The sequence below is a fragment of the Musca autumnalis genome, unplaced genomic scaffold (assembly GCF_047663935.1).
Source record: "Musca autumnalis isolate F117 unplaced genomic scaffold, ASM4766393v1 scaffold_5, whole genome shotgun sequence".
NCBI lineage: Eukaryota > Metazoa > Arthropoda > Insecta > Diptera > Muscidae > Musca > Musca autumnalis.
Window position 1 is genome coordinate 143,841,445 of NW_027412088.1, and position 21,624 is coordinate 143,863,068.

General features: G+C 37.2%; 1 protein-coding gene and 1 long non-coding RNA gene across 9 annotated transcripts in view; one reads left to right on the top strand and one right to left on the bottom strand.

Moving 5' to 3' along the window:
* LOC141386450 (kinesin-like protein costa) overlaps positions 1–15,521 on the top strand; it is a 31,409-nt gene extending 15,888 nt beyond the window's left edge. For 3 of the 8 annotated variants that reach the window (XM_073954938.1, XM_073954939.1, XM_073954940.1), the window contains 3 exons: positions 5,447–5,603; positions 5,719–10,663; positions 11,056–15,521. In XM_073954938.1, the coding sequence (XP_073811039.1) occupies positions 9,435–10,663; positions 11,056–13,501 (3,675 nt within the window). In that variant the 5' untranslated portion in view covers positions 5,447–5,603; positions 5,719–9,434 and the 3' untranslated portion in view covers positions 13,502–15,521. Of the gene's footprint in view, positions 1–2,532; positions 3,032–3,051; positions 3,212–4,976; positions 5,331–5,446; positions 5,604–5,718; positions 10,664–11,055 lie in introns of those variants that run through there. The other 5 variants (XM_073954944.1, XM_073954946.1, XM_073954943.1 and 2 more) reach the window with 5 other exon arrangements.
* On the bottom strand, positions 3,258–4,839 carry LOC141386454 (uncharacterized). The gene is made up of 3 exons (XR_012408382.1): positions 4,173–4,839; positions 3,984–4,118; positions 3,258–3,916 (listed from the first exon to the last, which is right to left on the bottom strand). It is a non-coding gene; the product is annotated as an uncharacterized lncRNA (long non-coding RNA).
* Positions 15,522–21,624: the final 6,103 nt, after the last annotated feature.

The following is a 21,624-nucleotide window of genomic DNA, read 5'->3' on the forward strand; positions in this document are numbered from 1 at the left end:
GTGCCACAACCATAACAAAATATTGTGCGTTGCTGAACACAATCGTCCCAGAAGTGACCACTTTGGTCGCAGTTCCAACACTTTGCTGGACTGGGGTTGTAGTTAACGGCATCAACACAAATATCTGGATTTGAATCTGAAACCAATTCCTCCGAATGGTTCAATTCAGCGATATTTCTTCTAGGAGCAGTGTTAGTGCTAATCTGAGATTTTATCGTAAAATTTTTCCGATAAGATTCCTCTGCGAATAATTTCTCCCTTCTTTGTACCAGGTTACGGAGATGAGCAATCGTGAAGACGGGCACGTACAAAAGCTCATGCCGAATTTCTGGTCTCAGATTTCTAACGAGTATTTCAACCAGTTCCTCTTCGGGCAGTGGTTGCTCTAGGCGGTCCACAATGGAACATACTGAATCGTAAAATGATTCAAAGTTTTCGCCAGGCTTCATTTTTCGATTTCTAATCTCCTCTTTAATCTCAAAACTTGAACGCATGTCTTTGAATTGGCACTTCAAAGCTGCACAAAATGAGGTCCACTCAATGGATTCGGCCTGTTTGTGGTAGCGCCAATACCACTCCCGGGCCTTTCCAGTTAAAAGTACTGGAATATTTTTACAAATGATAGAAAAATTGTTTTCGAAGTGCTCTTTGGTCAAAGATTTTATCCTATACAAAAATTCCTCTACCGTTAGACCTGTGCTGGTGCCGTCAAATTTGACGTTCCAGTTTTGTATAATCGCCGTCAGCTTCTCTGGTCGAGAGTAGATCATTTGATCTACTTGGCTATGACTTGACCGACGACCGTTATGGTTAGGCTGTTGGGGAATTTCATCAGAATTCGGATTATGATCAATAGTATCCAGCGGTTCTGAGTCTAGGTTTGGAGGTGGATTCAAGGCAGGGTTATTCTGCAAATTTAAATTTCGAAAATACTTGGCAATATTTTTTTCAATCATTTCGTTTATTTTCGAATAATTGATTATAATGGGATTTTGAGATGGAGGTTTGAAGTTAGATTTAGGTTTTTGAGGAGGAAACGAACCAATGTTTCTCATTGGAGAAAAAGGTTCATTTACATCAATGAGATTCTCAGTATTTTGTCTAGGAGTTTCTTCTTGGTCAAAATTGTCAGTAAAGAGTGTTTTACTGAGGTTTCGGGTTATAGGACGGTGGGCCATTGCCCCTCTACCTTTCCCTCGAATAGCGTTTTTAGTTTTTTTCTCATACACAGTTTGGGTTGACATTTCTAAAGTATTGTCATTCGTGACTACTTTAGAATTTTCATTCGTGATTACTTTAGAATTGTCATTCGTGATGACTTTACCAGTGTATTTTCGTAAATCGGTTAAATTGCATGGTAGCTTGCAATGGGGACATTCGCCCGAATTGGACAATGCTTGTTCCACGCACGCGCGATGAAAAATATGACCGCAGTTTGTAATTGTATAACATTCTTCGGTGTCAAACAACATAGCTTCTTCACAAATACTGCAGTTTTCGTCGAGTTGAACTGACGCAAGTGAATGTGCCCCTAGGGACTGCGGTGGTGGACTGCGTTGAGTCATTTTAAATGACGAATTTGCTTAAGGATTCGAAGTAAGCAATATGCAATTGATAAAAGAAAATGTATGTTTAAAACCACGTATTGCTGGTATAAACAATTTTGATATGCCACTAAATAAATTCAAACATAAATTTTTACGGTGTTTCGGTGATGTATAAACAGGGTAGAAGCATTTTAATGAATATGATAGATAAGAGAAAACTAATTACAAAACCTGGCTATGGAGTGGCTACTTTCCATATAAACGGATTAATATTTGACAAACTAACCTTCACCTGATTTCTTCGGGTTGAACTGTTTTCTACGGACTTTATAATGCATCAAGCAAAAATAAAGTAAATCCGGTAGAAAACAGGAGGCTCATAACTCAGTCAAAAATCTTCCAGAATCTATGGAAATAGACACCAACGAATTGAAGGAAAAAGCTTGTTCGACTATAACTCAAATTGAAAGAAATATAAGATACATTCCGGGTTCATGATCCGAAACAATCAGACCGTTGACATTTCCACAGATGTCTTATAATTATTCAATAAGCAGTTCCATCCGAACAAACTACCACCTCCAACCGTTTTCATGTTTGAAATCTATATTTTAGAATTGGTCTATTGAAAAGGGCTCATTAAACGCTAAAAAATTGGCTCATAGATATACCATCATACCTAAACTTTGGTATAATCCGGTCAAAATAAAATATTGACCTAAAATTTTGTGGCCAAAATTTAGGTTCTCTTTGCCCCACGCCAGGCGCCATTCATTTATGTAATGTACAAAATGGTTTACTAGGGGTCCCTAATGTAACCACTGTATGAGAGGCAGGCAGAAAAATAATGAAACAAAAATTCTAGAAAGTTTTCGGGCCATCAAGAGGACTGGGAGCCATAAAAACTAGCTGCAGTCAGGAGGGGGGTTCGGGTCCCCTTAATGTCTCCGTACCTACTCTCTCTACACAAACAAAAATATTTGTATAGACTCCCGTTTTAAATTAATCTAAACATGCAACAAGAATAATTGAAATCTAAATGAGAACTGTTTCCAACCATAAAAAATTGATCCCCAACTGATTGAATATATTGGCAATTATATATATTATCTATCATACTCCTCAATATAATTGAAATGAGATTCCGGATGGACTGGAATCTAAAGCCTCATTACCCAACCCTACCATGACCTTAATGGCTTTATTATTATTAAGGCCCCTAACTTCCGTAACCCTGGCCTAATTATACATCACCACCGTAAAGTAAAAGATATTCACAGATACATTGTTAATTCACAAGCAATCGAACAAATTCATTTATTGTGTGTAAAAAAAACAGGGATTGATTACTATCAATAATGATAATGAAGTTCAGGTCAAACTCGAACATGTTTGATAGTACTAATTGACTTTGAATTTTAAGTTCATTATTAAGTCTGGTTTTAAAGGTTACGACTTCATAAATGTGGAGGTTTAACTTTAAGGTTATGTATAAATTAAATTTAAGTGTAAAATAATCAAAGAACTGAGAAATGTAGTATAGAATTTACCATTGCAAAGTATAAAAATTCATAATAACTAACCAATAAATGGTAATTTCAAAAGCTCTATCTGTAGTTTTTCCCTCGAAAAAAAGGGCAATCATGTATGAAAACAACAAAATCGTAAGTTATAGAAAAACTTCGCAATGTTAGCTATTACGACATTCCTTTTCAACAACAACAAAAAATATATATTTTTTTGTTACGCAAATTTTAGATAACTTCCACAAGACTTAAGATTTCACGTATTTTTTTAGACATTGGCATATAAAAGACAACTCATTCTTGTATCACAATCAATTATACAGATTTGTTGCACTTACCACTTTTGGTAGTCATCCTTGAAAGACGTCGAGGCATCGAAGAACTTTTCTGCAGACTCATGTGGCTGTATTAAGTAAATTTAGTTGGTGCTTATTATATGCCTTGATACTGTGAAACCTTTTATACAAGCAGATATAATAGACTTATTCCTTTAACTTATTCTAAAACAGCTTCACGATCGATGTTTCTCAAGGAAAATTCAGTACTTGTCGTTAGATAATACTCCTTGTATTTAGAGGTTATGGTTACGATGATACGAAGTAGTATTAAGTATTCCAAAGTAAGGCTGGCATGGCAGATATTTGTATTCAATTATATGTCGACTTAGTTTGGCACACCATAAACATTGGTACAACAGGTCTGGTTGCCAAGAGTTATGAATATGCCTCTGGATGTTATATGTTATTTGGGGAATTTAATAATACCAGATGTACAGCCCTCTGTGGCTGCGGGAACCACCAACTCCAATGATACAACAGGGAGGTTAGGTTCGCGGCAAGTGGGCTGGAGATTGAAAAACGACAGAATTATAACAATTTCCAGGATGCATGGGATAAAAAACGGAATTTACCTGTGCACAATTGTTAATTTTGAATACAAAAATTTGATTTAGACAACAGCGACTCTAGTCAGATTCGATGATAGGGTGTTGCATCAATTTGTACACTCAAATAGTGACAATATTAGACGAAGTTTTCTTTCTTTTCTATAAGAAGTTTATGTTTAACTAAATATTTTCAAAGAATACTTCGGAAATTACCGTATATGCGTAAATACGTTCACGTCGTTTTGGGTGTTCTAAAGTTAGTTAATAAAATTCACTTGGAATAATTGAGTTAATAATTTATTTAACACTCTGGTCACAGCTCTATTTAGCAGACGTAGTTTTTTTTATCGCTTTATTGCTATACTTCTTTATGATGTGGTTTGGTTCAAGTTCACGAAAAGAAAGATCGAAATCATTTTGGTGGTTGTGCTTCCAAGCCTCTCTGTGAACAAGAAGGGTAGAGAAGAACAAAATTCACCACGGCTCAGTCTTCAGGGGGACATTAGAGAATGAAACCTTTACGGTTATCGTCCAGAATATGACCCGTTTATATATTAATTGGTTCATCTGTATTAGTAATACTAAGAAGCGCACAAAAAAGAAACAAACTGGTGTAATGTGGGAAAAAATTAAAAAAAGTAATACCAGATGCACGGCTCGAACCTGGGCTACTGGTGTTGTAGATCGATGTGCTACCCTTTGGGCTACTGTCGATCTTACGCAACCTACGACTAAAAGTGAGCTACTGTTCTACCCAACACAACGGTGTTAACACCCACATAGATATTACCCCATGGTGGGGGTAGAAGATGTAACTGCATACAATAGTAACTGAGACTTAATGCCAGTGTAAAAGAGAATTAAAGAAAGAGGGTAGAGTGAAGAGTAATCGAAGATAAGAGGAGGTGGGAGTGGGCCGGCATATCCCAGCACACCATTCTGCCTGCAATATGGTTTACACTGCTACCTAATATTAAAAAAAAATTGCAGAGGGATTGATTGGCCACAGTCATTACAGCTTGGGATGGTGAGAGGCTATGCGTGTAGATTAAACAGTCGTCTGCATACAAAATAGCTTTCGAATGTTGGAAGACATGCGGGAAGTCATGCAGGAAGATGTTAAAAAGGTATGGTGCCAAAATACTGCCCTGAGGGACACCACTTTTTACATCCCCCATTGTGGATGAAGCATCTTTGATTTGTACCGTGAATTTGCGCGATGAAAAGAAACTCTCCATGATCTTGACAATGAAAGGATCGGTCCCCAGCTGCAATAATTTGTATAGGACTCCAACATGGCAGACGGAATCAAAAGCTTTTTGTATATCCAGAGATATAGCCACAGTGCAGGATTGATTTCGTAAATTCGACGTAATGTCATTATGAAATTTAAGCAGCGCATGCTGAGTAGAATGGCCACTTTTAAATCCGAATTGATAATCTGATATGGGATCAACAATAAATTCATCTTCCAATTTTTCTTTCAGGACTCTTTCAAAAATTTTCCCGATGTTGGATAATAGGGAAATAGGGCGGAAATTATCAACCGTATTAATTGATGCCTTTTTTCTGATGGGTATTATTTTTGCTATTTTCCATTGAGAGGGAAAGTATCCATTATTGATACAGTTGTTGTAGATGCAGGTCAGTAGATTAACAGTGGAGTCGGGAAATCTTTTAACAATGAAGTTAGAGATTCCATCGGGCCCACTGGATTTTTTGTTGTTTACGCTACTAATTATGCTTTTTATCTTTCCAGGAGATACAAAATGATACAGGTCCGGATTATGAAGAGAATTGAAGTTGTCATCAAAAGTATAGATCTGAGATGTTGAATTAATGCATGACATTACACGGGAGTTAAGATCTTCCACTGGAGATGATGGCATAAATTCTTCAAAGACTGACGAATAAAAGTTTTTAAAATGATCTGCAATTTCTGAAGTGTTTGTAATGGTATTATCGCCATTCTGAATTTTATGGCAGAAGGCAGACTTGTTTTTCCAGTGATTTTGGAAATCTCCTTAAAGGCGGAAGGACTGGGTTTAATTTTTTTTAACTTATTATTAAATATTTCAGCGTTTTCAATGTTGATAATCTCCTTAATTAATATTTTTAATAGTTGGATTTGTTTTGAGAGTATGGAGTATTCTCGACTCACTCTGTTACCAGATCGATGAAATATTTTCTTCAGATTTTTCTGCCATTGATGTTTAATTTTTAAGAAATGGCGCACTCTGTCGGAAATAGGAGGTTTTTCATCCTTCAATTCAATTTGTTGAGAATGACTTCTATGCGTTTCGGCAAATGCAGTATTGAAGTCTGTAATGAGGACGTCAATTTCCTCGTTTCCAAGGTTTCTATTCGACGGCGGCATCATTTGACGGGACGCTAGATCAAGATCTCGACGAAAATAATTCCAATTGGTGTTTTTATACGATGTAAATATTCGAGGAGAATTCAATAAGAAGTTTGGTTGATCTAGTTTCAATTCCAACAATAGAGGAAAGTGGTCGGAGAAGGTTGGTTTGGAAGAAATCTTGAAATTGGGGTTTCTTGTATCAATTAGCACCGAACTGATTAAAAAGTGATCCAAAAAAGATGGACCACTTGGGTATGAAGGTCCAGAATCACAAAGCCTTGTCACATCCATCGAGTTGTCCTCAAGCCAGGAGCGCAAAACTTTACCATTTGAGTTCTCAAATACGTCACCCCAAGTCGGGCTTTTGGAATTTAGTTCTCCGCCAATGATGAAACCATCAAATCTACTTGCCAATTGCATTATTTTATTCAAATCAGATTCCAGCCTTTGAACAGGGTAGCTACATGGGATGTAAGCTGAGCCAACTAGATACTTCTTAATGATATTACTGGATGGCATTTCTACCTTGATAAATACTGTGTTTATGCCAATGTCATTCACAGTTATCCTTTCAAAGTGAATAGATTTCTTCAGCACTACTGCAACGCCAATAGGAGAGTAATCATAGATGAAATTATAACCATCAATATGGACATGTCTGCCTTTCTTTATGTGGCATTCTTGTATAAATGAAATATCAATATTGTTGTTATAGAGCATATTTCTTAACTCCAATTGTCGACTCGCATCCACAAGGGATCGTACATTAAATGTTAAAAAGTTTATTGATCTATGGTCCATAGTTAGACTTGACCTTTGATAGAAGCCTTAAGAATTGTTTTTTGGCTTCAGGCTTTGGCAGGTTTTTATATTCCGTCAAAAAAAGTTGAATTTCCTGTTCCAGGGTGAGTTCTTCCGGTTCAAGGAAGAAGTTGGCAAGTTTTAGAAAGTCGTCAATGATTTGGGGTTTCTTGTTTTTACTTCCATCATTCTTAAAGGCAGTATCAGTATTGAAAAGACTAGAAAAGGATTTGCCACTTGTTACCTTAGACATGTTGAATAATTTAGCTACATTATTTTGTGCTATGGCTTTGTCTTCCATGGCCTTGGCTACTTTATTTTTCCTGGCAAGTGCGTATTTTTTATAGGAAGGACAACCTTTCCAATTTGCTGGATGTCCGCTCATAGCGCAGTTAGTGCAGTAAGGGTCAGAGTTGTCTGACTTGGTCCTTTGACATTCACCTGGAAGATGTGATTGGTTGCATTTGACGCAGTTGTGCGACGAATTGCAATTCTGGGATACATGCCCCCATCGTTGACATCGGTAACATTGTACGTCTCCACCTTTCTTTTTTGGTTTTTCCCAAAACATTGTTTGGCCTAATAGCTCCCCAATATGGGTTACTTCGCAAGTTTTCTTCCCGGGGTGAAGGGAAACCAGGAAAAGACCAGTGTCAGCATTCCTCTTTATGGAGGAGGGTGTTTTAAATTTTGTGACATTGTGTACAATTTCCGGAACTACTTCATCAAGTTCCTGTTTTATGTCATCGGGATTTGAGCAGAAATATAGCCCCCGAATTATTAGAGATTCTTGTTTTTGATCTTTAGGGGTGAATGAATAAGATTGAATGTTTTTGGATTTTAATATTTCCATCATGGATGCATGCAGCTTTGGGTTTTCTTAGTCCAGTCCACACTAGAGTGATTTCATTGAAAAAATTGCATGAAATTATGCGTCTCTAGATCGACTTCCATAGTAGAGTAAAATCATAAAATTGCTGTAGTGGAGAATTCGATTTAAGAAAGCCTAATTTCATGAAATTTTTTAATGAAATTCACGCTAGTGTGGACCGGGACTTAGCTAGGCTCCAGAATATTCTTGTTGGAAAAGTGTTCCAAAAATAGCAAAAGTTCTTCCCAAACTTATGACAGTGAAAAAATGTCATTCACTTATTTTCTACTTGACAAGTTTGGCTAATCTGACATCGTGATTGCTGGTATCCGATTTGCAGATTAATGTCAGCAGAATTTTTAAAAAAATTTTATTTTTTCCATTCCCATACTTTTGGAACAAATTTAAATTAATATCAATATTTGATAAATTGTTCATTCGTAAGTTTTGCTAAAAAATCAACAATTTTATTTTGCCACGCGAATACATACATATTTTTTGTCCTTGTTTTCAATTTTAAGATATAGTGTTACACCAGAAGTTTTTTGTTGGAACAATTCAGCGATACATCTACCTTTATGATTGCATAATGTCAAAAACAGTACAAAATGTCAACCCTGCTTTTGACAGATTAGGCCATAAAAAGAAAAAAATTTTAATCAGCTGTTAGCTGTGACCTACCTTTACTTTATTCTACCATGATTAGACCCTTGCATTTTATACAACCCCAACTGAATTTGCTTCAGCATCCAAAAAGTTTTTTATGTTGCCTTCCCATCACTAGTTCAGCTTTCGACATGGACTCGAACTCCACTCCATTCTAGTGTACACTTTTAGTTATTCAACTGCATCACCGGATGCAAACTTTTTGCTGGGTACTATTAAAAAATTAACAATTTAATTTTACCACGCGAATAAAAATCTTTTGAACTTGTTTTTAATTTTATGATACAGAATTGCAACAAAAGTCTTTTGTTGGAACAATTCACCGATGCATCTACCTTTAATATTGTATAATGTCAACAACAATAAAAAATGTCAACCCTTCGTTTGACAGAACAGGTCATAATAAGAAAAAAATTTAATGAGTTGTTAGCTGTGGCCTATCTGTATTATTCTACCATGGCTCCACTGTAAACGTTTTTTTACGTTCAATTGTCAACAGAGGACGCTACAGCAAGCTTATATTTTGTGAATGACAAACAACTACGAAAAATGAGAGAATGGCGGAACAAGAGAACCATCTGCGAAAATTTCTAGAATGGCGGAATCAAGCAAATACCCCTAGTCGGAGTGAAAACACATCCATTGGATTATTTTATTGATTGATCCCAATAAAAATGTATTCAATTTTAATTTTGAAATAAAAATCAATTAAATTAAATAAAATTGTACCAATTCGATTGGTATGTGTTGGTGTAAGTGAATTGCAATAACAAAAATGGAAATTCCAATACAAGTAGCGGTGCGTATATGTCCAGTTTTTGTTGTCGAGGACGATAATGGAAATTTACGAAAAGACGAAGAGAAAGATGTTACAACCACAAATGATGCGACGAATAATGATTATGAGGACGATGAACGAGATAGAAAATGTTGTGTACGAAATATACCATTTGCTCCACGACGACCACCACCTCCAATCGGTTGCATGGATCCAGGAGTGGTGCAAGTTGGTCCCCACTCGTTTCCCGTAACGCATGCTCTTCCGCTTAATTGTACTCAGAATCAAGTGTATCATCAGGCCGTATTCCCACTGATGAGTTTGTTTATGGAAGGGTTTGATGCTTCCGTGGTGGCTTATGGCCAAAGGGGTTGCGGTAAAACATATGCTTTGTATGGTACGGGTTTCAATGAATCTCCCGAGAAAGATGATCATGGTGTTGTGGCTCGTTGTATCCGGGAGATATTCAATCATATTGCCAATCATCCGGAACGTACCTATGCAGTGAATATAACTTGGGTGGAAATTTGTCGAGAGATTATACGAGACGTCTTTGGTGTGGGCAGTGTGCAGTGTATGAATGTTACTGATGCCTTTCATTGGCTCAAAGTGGGCTATAAACTGTTGAACAGTACCAAATCCCAGATGGGTCATTCCTTGTTTAGCATCACATTGGAGCAGAGGTGGATATCTAAGGAGGGTTTGATACAACATCGTCTATCGACTGCAAGTTTTACCGATTTGTGTGCCACGGAGCGGTTGTTCATGTTAAATTCCCTAGAGCAACCTACAAGTTTACCCAAAGATTTGGGTTTGCAGTCACTGGAGCGAGTGGTTAGCACTTTAATTGATCCTTCGTTGATTTTCAAGGCAAATGGCAATGTACCATATAATCAAACTATGTTGACAACTCTGCTAAAAGATTCATTTGGTGGCCGGGCCCAAACTTTGGTTATTGTTTGTGTCTCCCCTCTGGAAAGGGATATCAATGAGACCATCTGCAATATGCAATTTGCCTTTAAGGTTCAATGTGTGAGGAATTTTGTGGTTATCAATTCATTTTCGGATGATAATACGCCCGTGTCACCTACTGATGAGTTGCCACCGGAAATGAGAGATGTGGGTATGGGCTTGCCGCCCACTCAAGTTCATGATAACTTTGGATTACAATTTGCTGCAAGTCAATGGTCGAAGCTGGTGGCAAATGCTGAGGATTTGCTGTCAAAGTGAGTACAATGAAAGGTTTTGGTTAAGTTCAAGGGGCACCAAAAGATTGATATTAGATTTTGGCATAAAATGAGTTTACGCACTATGCTCGGATCGGGATGAAATTTTTTTTAAAGGCCGATACTTAGATATTATTTTTTTCCCGTGCCCAAAGTTAGCACCTGTCCATAGGAGAAAGCCGGGTGATTGAAAAAAAAAAAAATAAATCTTTAAAGAAAATTTTATTCGCGTAGTGTGCAAACTTAACTTGTTCCGACATTTTTAATTTGAGTAGGGCTATCTGCTTTGATTATCACAAAAAATGTGGTATCTATCCGAGTGGCGGCCCTAAACTTAACTTGCCCCAAATATTTGTATAAAGAACACTTAATAAATACCCTTTCTTTTGCAGACTAATTTCCTCCAACACCCTTGGCGAAACGGACAAACAACAAATCGAGGAATGGTTGCTGCAAAAACAAGAATGTGAGGAATGTTTAAATTCCACGGATTCTATGCAGGCCGAAAATGCATTGGGGCCCATACAAGAAGAAGCCGATGAACAAGATGAAGAGGAGGAAGTGGATAGTGATCCTGATCTCAGTGACACAGAAACACCATTGCAACAAAATTCTGAAAATGAATCCGATGTAGAATCCCCCAGAGCAGATTTAGAAGAAAAATTGGAAATTCTAATGGAGGATTTGAAAACCAAGACAGATGATATTGTCAAACAAAAATATCAAGAATTTATGGTAAATCATCCCAAGGGTGTTATGGAATCCCAGGAAAGTATTAGGATCAAAAAAGACAACAGCTATGAAGAGAAACAGGATGAACGTAAACCCTCCTTGGGCAGCAGTGATAGCAACAGTGGTGGAGTAATAGTTTCACCTAGAGGTGGCAGTAGTGGTGGATGCGCCGTGGGTCGTAGGCGTTCCATACAACCAGGTTCGGCATTATCTAGTGCCGAAATTGCAATGCTTAATCGTGTAGCCTCACGAGAACGATCCGAGAGCGATAAATCAAAAGAAAATCAACAGCTTGAACCACAGACCGATGACTTTTTAGACATGTCCACCGACTTGACGGTCCTCAGACCTCACGTCAATTCTCCCCTGGAGGCAATGCAAAAGAAAATACGCAAATTAGATGCCGATATAGAGGCAAGGCAGAAGCAAATCAAAGAAATCGAAGAAACTATGCAGTTGAAACAAAATATCGTTACCGAACTAATTAAGAACAGTGACACCCGGACCACTGCCAAGCAGAGGTTCCACAAGAAGCGGGCCAAGCTAGAGGCCGAGTATGAAAAATCCAAAAAGGCCCTTAACAAAGCCATGGCCCAGCAAAGAGACAAAAGTGAGTTGGATCGTTTGAAGTCTGTCATCAATCATTTGGAACAGAGGCTCAATGATGTGACTTCCATAAAACATATCGCAGGCGAAAGTGTACAAAAAGTAAAGAAGTTACAACAATCCCTACAGGAGTCCAAGAAACTAATGGAAGAATTGCAAAAGAAGGTAAAAAAGGAAAAGAAACTCAGGGAGGCTTTGCAAAATGAACTGAAATCCCTGAAGGAAAAAGAGAACACCAAAGCTTTAACAAAACACGAAGACACACCCAAACTTCCTGAGGAAAAAACCAAACATTTGAAAGATGTGCAATCACGCATAGCCCACTTGGATCATGTTCTCAAAGAAAAGTCCGATAACCTGGAACAATATCGTGATGATGAGCAACGGGAAGGCCTTAGGCATGAAATACGTAATTTACGTAGAACCCGGGACCATTTATTAGATCAAAGATGCTCTCTAGATCGCAAACTTAAACGTGATAAAATGTTAAGCCACAAAGAGGAGCGCAAGCTGTTGGAATGTGATGAGGCCATAGAGGCCATTGATGCTGCAATAGAGTTTAAAAATGAACTAATTTGTGGTCACAAATCCATAGATACCAGTGAGCGTTTGCAGCGAGAAAAGGGAGAACAAATGCTAATGGCACGCCTCAACAAGCTATCGAATGAAGAGATGCGTACTCTACTCTATAAATATTTTACCAAAGTTATTGACCTCAGAGATTCCTCACGTAAACTGGAAATACAATTAGTGCAATTGGAAAGGGAAAAGGATGCCTGGGAATGGAAAGAGCGGGTGCTATCGAATGCGGTAAGACAGGCTCGTTTGGAGGGAGAACGTAATGCCGTATTGCTGCAAAGACAACATGAGATGAAATTAACATTAATGCTGAGGCATTTGGCTGAGGAGACTTCCAATAGTTCAGCCTCCTTTTCAGATCAATCACTATCGGTGCCACGTTTTTACAAACCCTCACATCTGGCTTTACCTACACCCACCACATTGGCCAATGCGGTGTACACTGATTCTGACTATGAGTGGTTAAGTCATCATGGGCCGCCAGCGCCACCCCAGCTACATCAGCCAAGTAACAATAATAACACTAATGCACGTCTCGTTAAAGCCTCAAAAATCAATGAAATGGAAATGTGTCCCATAACCGATCCCACACTCACAAAATATAAACCCTTAGATAAGATCAAAGATAAAGAGAGGGAAACAAAAAATAAACTCTTCGCCAAATTTCAAGTTTTAACACGTTACGCCACTAATACTCCTCAACATAACGATGACTCGAATATACCCTCAACATCATCCTCAAATTCCACCACTGGTAATAAACGTAAAGATAAGGAAATGAATAAATTTGAATTAACACATCCCACACCACCGGCCATACCGCAAGAGAATCTCAAAAAGTTATCAGGAAATGCTCAAAATACCAAGGTAACACGACAAAAGAATAAGATTATCATACAAGACAAATCACGCAAGAATTAGAGATGCAGTAGATTAGAAGTTCAGCTACAAAAGAATCAAGCAAGTAAGACAAAAACAAAATCACTAGAAAGCTAAGAATAAAGATTAAGCGTTTATGTTAGCTAAAGACCCAAGGTGCTGCGTAGCGTAAAGCAAGTTGGTACTTATTTTTTTCGAATATATTAGGCGATTCTATTATAGGTATTAATGATGAAATTTGTTTTTTGTTTTGTTTCCTGTTTCCATGGAATTAGTGTCCTTTCTTTTTCTTGTGGAGTACTTGTTTTTTCTACTTACACATCTGAAATCATTTTTCCTTATGTGTGGAGTTTCTAGTGTAGTTTGAAAATACATTTCTAATGCTTTCAACAATCTTTACACCTTTTAGTAGAACATCTTTACGCGGTCAATGTTTTAGTATTCTATTCTCCTCCTTTGTAGAAATAGTTATTTTTTTTTTTGACTTATAGCAATATGATTGTTTGTTTCTTTAGGATCAACTATTAGTATGTATTCAATTTAATCTTCCTACTTAGGTGATACATCATCACACACAAAGAAAAAGGCATTTATATTAAGAAAAAAATGTATTTTATATATAGTTTTGTTTTTAACCATAAGATAATTGGTTTTTTGTGTCTGACCTTCTCAATAATAAGTCCACACAAGTGATCAATTTTTTTCTGATAAAAATGTATTTTAAATGTTTTTTTACTCTACTCTAATATAACGATCTCTAACTTTTGTTTATAATACTCATATTTGTATACTATATGTATGTATTTTTGTTATATACTATTTTTAAAAAAAGAATCAAATTAATTTTAAAATGATACTTAAATTACTAGTCCTCATCTAAACTTCCATGTATTTTATGACTATCCTTGATAGAATATCCTTTATGTTTAATAAACATACTCGGCATTTACATTTAAGCAAACTTTAGTTATCGCCATATGGACAGTTTGTTAGGTTAGGGTTGAATAGTTTTTTACTTCCAATGTTTAGTAAATGTTTTTATGGATTGAAACATGATGGCCAGATGGCAAAGTGTGTTTTTAATGTGAATAAAAGAAAAAGTATTATTTTTGATTGAAAATCACTATTTTTTTGTTTTTCACTCCTCTCCATTCATATGGTATATAAATTTTATAATTAAGTTATACTTTACATGAAAAGTATATGCTTAAATGTACCAAAATAGGTATTAACCTAACCTCACTTTCATTGCAAAAAATCTGGATTTATTAAAATATTTAAGAAGAATAATGATTTTAAAACATTTCATTTCTTTAGTCTACTTCATAAAAACATAAAATATTCATTTGCAAAAGGCCAATTATCAATCTTCTTATAGAAGAAATAACCTCATCTACATTCAAATTTCAAAACTTCAAATCCCCTCACCTGCATTTAATGTATTACCCAGGAATTCCATTGTATTATTAATTGTAAATTTTTATTTTTGATTTAAGTTTTGAACAGGAAATCTACAGATTAGTATGCACTTCAAGAATTATCAACTTAAACTCACATTTAATTAAAAGATATGCATTCATTTCAGCACGAAATCGTAAAAATTAAAAAAACAATTTTTTATTTATTTTATACTCAATGAATGCGAAGCCGCATTCATTTATTTTCCTAAAAGTATTTTATCATCTTCATTTCCTCAACTACAAGTCAAACCTATTTTAAATTTATTTGTCCAGCAGCTCCATTTACCTTCCCAAGAATTATTTTACTATATTTACTCAACCAACCCTCCATTCGCTTTTAATTTATTTGTCCATGTACTTCCAATTGTTTTATAAATTTGTATATTTATTTTTTAAGTATTATTTTTACGAATAAATTTTAGTATTAAAAAAAATCATTGCGCCATACATAAAAATAAGAGGGTAAATTAAACGTAAATACACAAAACCCATTAAAAAGAATTTTTTGTAATCAATGTTATAGATATCAACAATATATAGAATATATTCTTTAAAATATATATATCAAATAAATAAAAAACAAGCAATTTCCCCAATAAAAATACACAATTTTGTTGTTTTATTCTTCTGGAGAATTGATTTCCTTTGCAATTACTTACAACAGCAGCCGTCCGGAATTCATTCTCACAAGTTAATGTTAGCAATAACTGACGCAGCAGTTAACACAGTGTGTTGCTTTTCCAACCCCTGAAAATGCATCCTTCCAGAGACTTAATTGTAATCGACTTCGAAGTAACATACTCCAGAATGAGTCCCAGTCATCAGTGAGACACAGTGGAGAAACTTGCAAACAGTGCGAAACTCTGCGCTGAGGACAGCAAAAGGCTGCCATTCCAAGACTTGCACCATGAATGCAATATGCTAAATGCTAGACGGCACTCATCCCTCCCAACAAAGCTAAACCAAATCAAAAGTACCTCTCCCAACAATCCTAACTACACCACATACATAAACCCCCCCCCCCCCCCCCCCCGAGAGCCAAAGCCTTATTAAGTATGACTTTCGCAATGATAAAAACACACTCCCCCAACTGAATCTGATCTGCGAAAGAACATTACAAGAAGCCTCCAAACAACTTCACATTGATAATGTAAAGGAGGCCATAAATTCGTACTCCTTCAGTGTTGTACTTGGAGGTAGATCCCACCCATGCATATTATCTCAACTCAGGTCGGGACTCTCTAGGCATCTAAATAGTTACCTACTCTCTCCATTTGACCAAACATCTGTTCGCGTGGCCGCAAAATCCCACAGAGGCGCTATGGACACATACAATTCAAACTCTATTCCACGGCAGCGTGTTCTCTCGTACCAGATTGACCCGGAATTACACAACGTCAATGGACTCTGAGGTAAGATCGAAGAAATAGTGGAATTTATGAATCGGAAAAAGTTGAAGATCGCGGCGGTCCAGGAAACCAAGCTCAGCAACAACTGCAGCTTACAGCGTTGTGATGGTTACAATGCATTAAGGAAGGATCGCACCAGAAGTGGATGTGGGGGACTAGCTTTCCTTTTGAACCACACTGTTCAATACAGACCTATCTCGCTTGAGCCTGACTCTAATGACCCGTACATGGAACACAGCTCCACACTGCCAAGTGTTGTAAATAACATCGTGAATGGCATAAACCAAAGTAGACCTGACGAAAGGACAATTATCGCGGCTTTTAACACAGTCGATCACGCCATTCTGTTGGACGACATTCTAAAGCTGGGTACACATTAAGTCTGTCTGGTTACTTTCCCAGCAAGAATTGTCCAGCAAGAACTTTCTCAGAGAGTAAGTAAACAGACACATTCCCAGTAAAAACCAGCAAGCAATCAGCTGACTTGCCAAAACAGAACAACTTGTCCGCCAACAAAGGACGCAAACACGTTGTATTTTATTAAAAATAAAAAAGAAAATGAAACAAAAAAGTATTTTTCCACTTTACAAATTTGTTCTCCATAAAACAATACATGTTATTTCCACTATAAAATTGTTTTTAATGTTCACAAACATAAATCAACAAAAAACTAAAAACGGCTGATTGATTGTTTTCAGGAAGAAGAAGAGCTTGCAAGTGCTTGCTAGAAGAAATTTGTCCAGCACAGCCAAGATCATCCATATACGTTAACGTATGTGAGAATAACAATCAGTCGTCGCTGAGCAGCCGACAAGTAAACATGTGCATGGATATACGCATAATTTTAGTGGGGACACTGAACAAAAACGCACACACCCGCACATGTTTACTGGTCACAAGTCCAGCAACCACTGAATGCTTATACAAACTTTCTTGTGATTCTCTCACTACTTTACTCTCTTTTTTATTTTGAGCATCAATGGTCCAGCAAGAATTTGCAAGCTCTCAGTGAAAGAACTGTCAAAATGTCTCTCTCGAATCGCTCTCTTTTGCTGGTTTTTTGTGTTAACAGACGACTTCCAGCAACAATTGGTACAAATTGTTACAAATTTTAGGGTAACCAGACACTGCTATTGTCAGTTTTGAATGACAGCTTGTTGTTGCTTGCTAGTGTGGCCGCTCACTTTTGTCAGTCATTAGGCAACCACAAAATATTTTGTGGTTGCTGGACTGTTTGACAGTAATCGATAATTCCGAAAAATCGACAGTCAAAGCTGATCGTGTGTACTCCGTTTAAATTTCACTTTGATTCACACAATCAAGCGCTGGTTGTGTAAAGGCCTGGGTACATAAGCTTGCTCGCCTGCTTGTCTTGTTTGCCTGCTTCATTTCTGACATAATAAAAATACATGAATAAAGAAGAAAAGGGCAACCCAGTTTGTTCGGCCTTCTTTATTCTTTTATCAAAAGCAAACAAGCAAAGCAGCTTATGTATCCTGGCCTTAATTATGAGTTTTGTCTTTCCATCGTTTCAACTTAAGGGAACAAGTGAAAAAACTCACGGAGAATTTTCGTTCAAAATAACCGCCATAATTAAGGCCTGGGTACATAATTAGGGGTGGAGTATCTCCTTTTTTCCTCCACCTCCAGAAAGAGTAAAAATTGTTACGTATGCAGACGACTGCACAGTTATGGCAACAGGCACCATTATCGACTCGCTGGAGGATAAAATAAATTTCTACCTCAACACCATATAGCAATTTATGTAGGAAAGAAATTTACAGCGTTCGCCGCAAAAATCAACTGCAACTCTCTTTACATCGTGGGCCAAGGAGGTGAGTAGAACACTGAGCATCAAAGTCGGGAATCTGAAGATTCCAATTGTACAGAATCCAAGAATTCTTGGAGTCATCATCGATAATCTCACTTTCTCCAAACATGTTGCCGCCATAAAAACGAAGATTAATAAAGTGTTAAAAGCCGTCTTTGGCTGGTCCTGGGGTAAGGACAAGGGTTCATGCTGGCTACATATAAAGCAGTCAGTCGCGTAGTTTTAAATTACACTGCCCCAGTCTGCACATCGTTTTTAGGCGATACAGACCACTCAGGACAATACCATTCGTTGCAGAAGTTCCCTTTCAGCAGAGAATGTTGTGCATGGATTATATCACCATGGTAACATTGAAGCAGGTGGATAATTGGGGAATAAAGTACCTTACCAAAATCTTCAAATTATCTGAATGAGCAGGGCGTAACCGCTACTGAAGCCAATTAATCAATTAAGGTTGAGAGAAAATGTAAAACCACAGTCCGCGCAGCAAAAATCACACCCGAAGACCAAGAGACTCAACTGAGTCAGGACTCCAAACTCTCTACCTCTTTTGCTTGCTATCAAAAGACTGAGATCCGGAAAGATGCCACTGCCAAGGTAGCCTCACAAACTACTCAAAGCCACAAAGTATCCTCCGAATCTCATCTTACGGGTAGCAAAGTCGAGCTTCGAGTGGCCGTCATTGATAGCGCTGATCCGGTTAAAAAATAGCGTTTTCGCAAACATACGTAGTTCGGTAGAGCTGCTCGCTATAGAGGAGTCAAGGTTATCTTCTGCGAGACAAAAGAATCCTTGAACTTCCTTGTGACTGTAAAGGAGATCCCCTGTTGGAGGGTACAGTGGTCTTGTTATCATCAGGTTGTCAATAGTTACTCAAGGAAGCAGTTATGGACGTAGTCAGATTCTGTAGGATTCATTCGAAGGATCCCAAATCCATCAGATGTATCAAACATTAATGGTCTGTTCCAGAACTGCAAGAATCTCCTAATTTTTACTATTTTTTCGATAACATAAAGGGAAAAATGCTATCGTAGTAAAAAATAGTAGCATCTTGCAGGTTCTGGAACAGAGCATAACATAGTTCATGGGTAAACCATGGTGTAGAGACTCTAGATATCTTAGCCAATACTCACTTCCCTAACTGCACGAAAGTACCATTAACGTACTTATTAAGACTCTGTCAAGAACAATTAGAAATAATAGCGGGGAGACATCTGACATCGTTTTTTATGCTTATAATGTCACTTTCTAGCCCCTTGAATGCCAATTTGCAGGACGCATTTTGGTAAAGGTAGAATTAGACGTGACATACATAACCATAAAGCCATAAGGCCATATCAATCAGCTGATTCAACCAAACCTATGGAAATCAATGTATTCGATTAGTAGTAACATAACATAATGCCATAACCATAAGAAACCAATTGGGTTTTGGTTTTCTATGGTTATGGCTATGTCACGTCTAATTCTACCTTTAAGCATAGGGATGATTTCCACTATTTTAGCAGGTATGCCAACGTTTGTCGAAAGCTCTCTCGAAATCGACGAAGATTAAGTAAGGCGGGCTGTTCCATTCTATGGATTGCTCTACGAATATTCTCAGCGTGCTTATTGCTGGTGAAATGCGTTCAAGTATAATAAATGCCAAAATTTTTTGAATAGTGTTTAACAATGTTATACTTATCCAGTTCCTGCATTCTCTAAGGTCTCCTTTTTTTTGGTATGGTTACAATCGAACCCTCTATCCAGTCAGACTTCTCTAATGAAGGGCCAGATGTACATATGTGTGTAGTGTGGGAGCTTTTTTAAATAATAACAAATCGGGGCCAGTTTATTTATTGTTTTTTAGCCTCGAGATAGCAAATTTTACTTCAGACAAGGAAGGTACTGCTGTTGATATGTTTCTCCTTGGATTCCGTTGGAGAGATGATGCGTATGAAATATGTGTAACGGTTTGACTTGAGCTTTCGTAGAATTCTTTTCACCGCGAGTATGTCCATTTCCGTCTTTTGATACGCTACGTATTTTCTCTGAGCTGAGTTGTTTTACTGCGTTAGAAACTGAATGTGTATTTCCCCGAATTGCTGCGTGTTCAGCGTCTCTTGCTATTTGTTCATAGTGGAGTCTTCTATCGTTACGTGCGGACCTTTTAACATTTTTGTTTGCTATATTATACTACCTCCTTGCGTTGGTATTTCTAATTGATTTGTTAGTGAGTCTATCCGGGATTTATTTTTAAAACGGGCTATTAAAAGTCTCTCTGATATAGGATTGCATTCAATGTGCTGCAGGTGCTGGCATCACTGAAGACAAAATATTCGATAGAAGCTGTCAACATTTCGCCATACTCTTTCCAGCGAACTTCCGAAAGTCCGAGAATATCCAACCGGTAATTTGCCATCTCCTTGCAGACTTGTACTAGAAGTGATGGTTGAACTAGCGTCCTAACATTCCATGTTCCAATTCGTTTTTTAAAGCCAATAGATCGCAATAGCAGTTATCCCGTATAGCTACGAAGCATCACAAACCGTGGACGCGCCCGGTAGCATTCAGCTCTGCTCCCATAAGGTAAAGAAATTCAATATATAAGTCTTGTAGTCTTATATATAAAAATATAGTGACCAAATCTTTGCAATCAGAAAGGGCAAGCGGTCCTTAAATCACTCAGGCACACTCTGTCAAGTCTGCATCAATTTTGGGATGTCCAACGCTCGTGGATAGCGTACTTAAATAAATCTTTAAGCTTAAAAAGAGAATGGCGCCCAACGTTTAAATATGAAATAAGAAGAACACGCGGAATTATATTTCAAATATTTAAAATATGAGAATTTCAATCTTTTAAATTAAAACTTCTAAGTCGTTCTCAACTTCTACATTAAGGAACTGAAAAAGATGTCCAACGTGAAACACTTAAATGAACCTTGGTAAACCTTGGACCGACAATCCATTCTTAAATAAAAAAACGAGGGGTACAAATATATACAAAAGGACTACTTGGGTTTCTGTGGAGATCTTGTATACATATTTAAGCTAGAACTTGTAAAGAAAAGTAAGGATTAGAATCTTAAGGTCTGAGCGAAGCCCACTGAGACAGACATGATCGCGAAAGATCAGTTGGGGTAAATGTTGTGAATTATTTTCAATTGCGACTTATTCATGTTCAACCTATTCATGCATCAGTTCCTAAAGCTCTTATGATAAACTCCCCCTACGCTATTCCATCTTGACTTCAGCTAATTGGATGACAAATCCCTTTAGAGGGCAATAACGCGCCTCCGTCACATTTAAAATTTTAAGCAATATAAATAAAAAAATTCTAAGTACTCTAGGAAATTCCTGTGTCATAATTTTTTATTGGTATTTAAGTCAGATGTCCAGGTGGTTGTTGAGCTAGTTGTTTGACAGGTAACAACTAAAGTGAGACTGTCATAAATGATGACCATAATCAAAATGAAATCAACACAA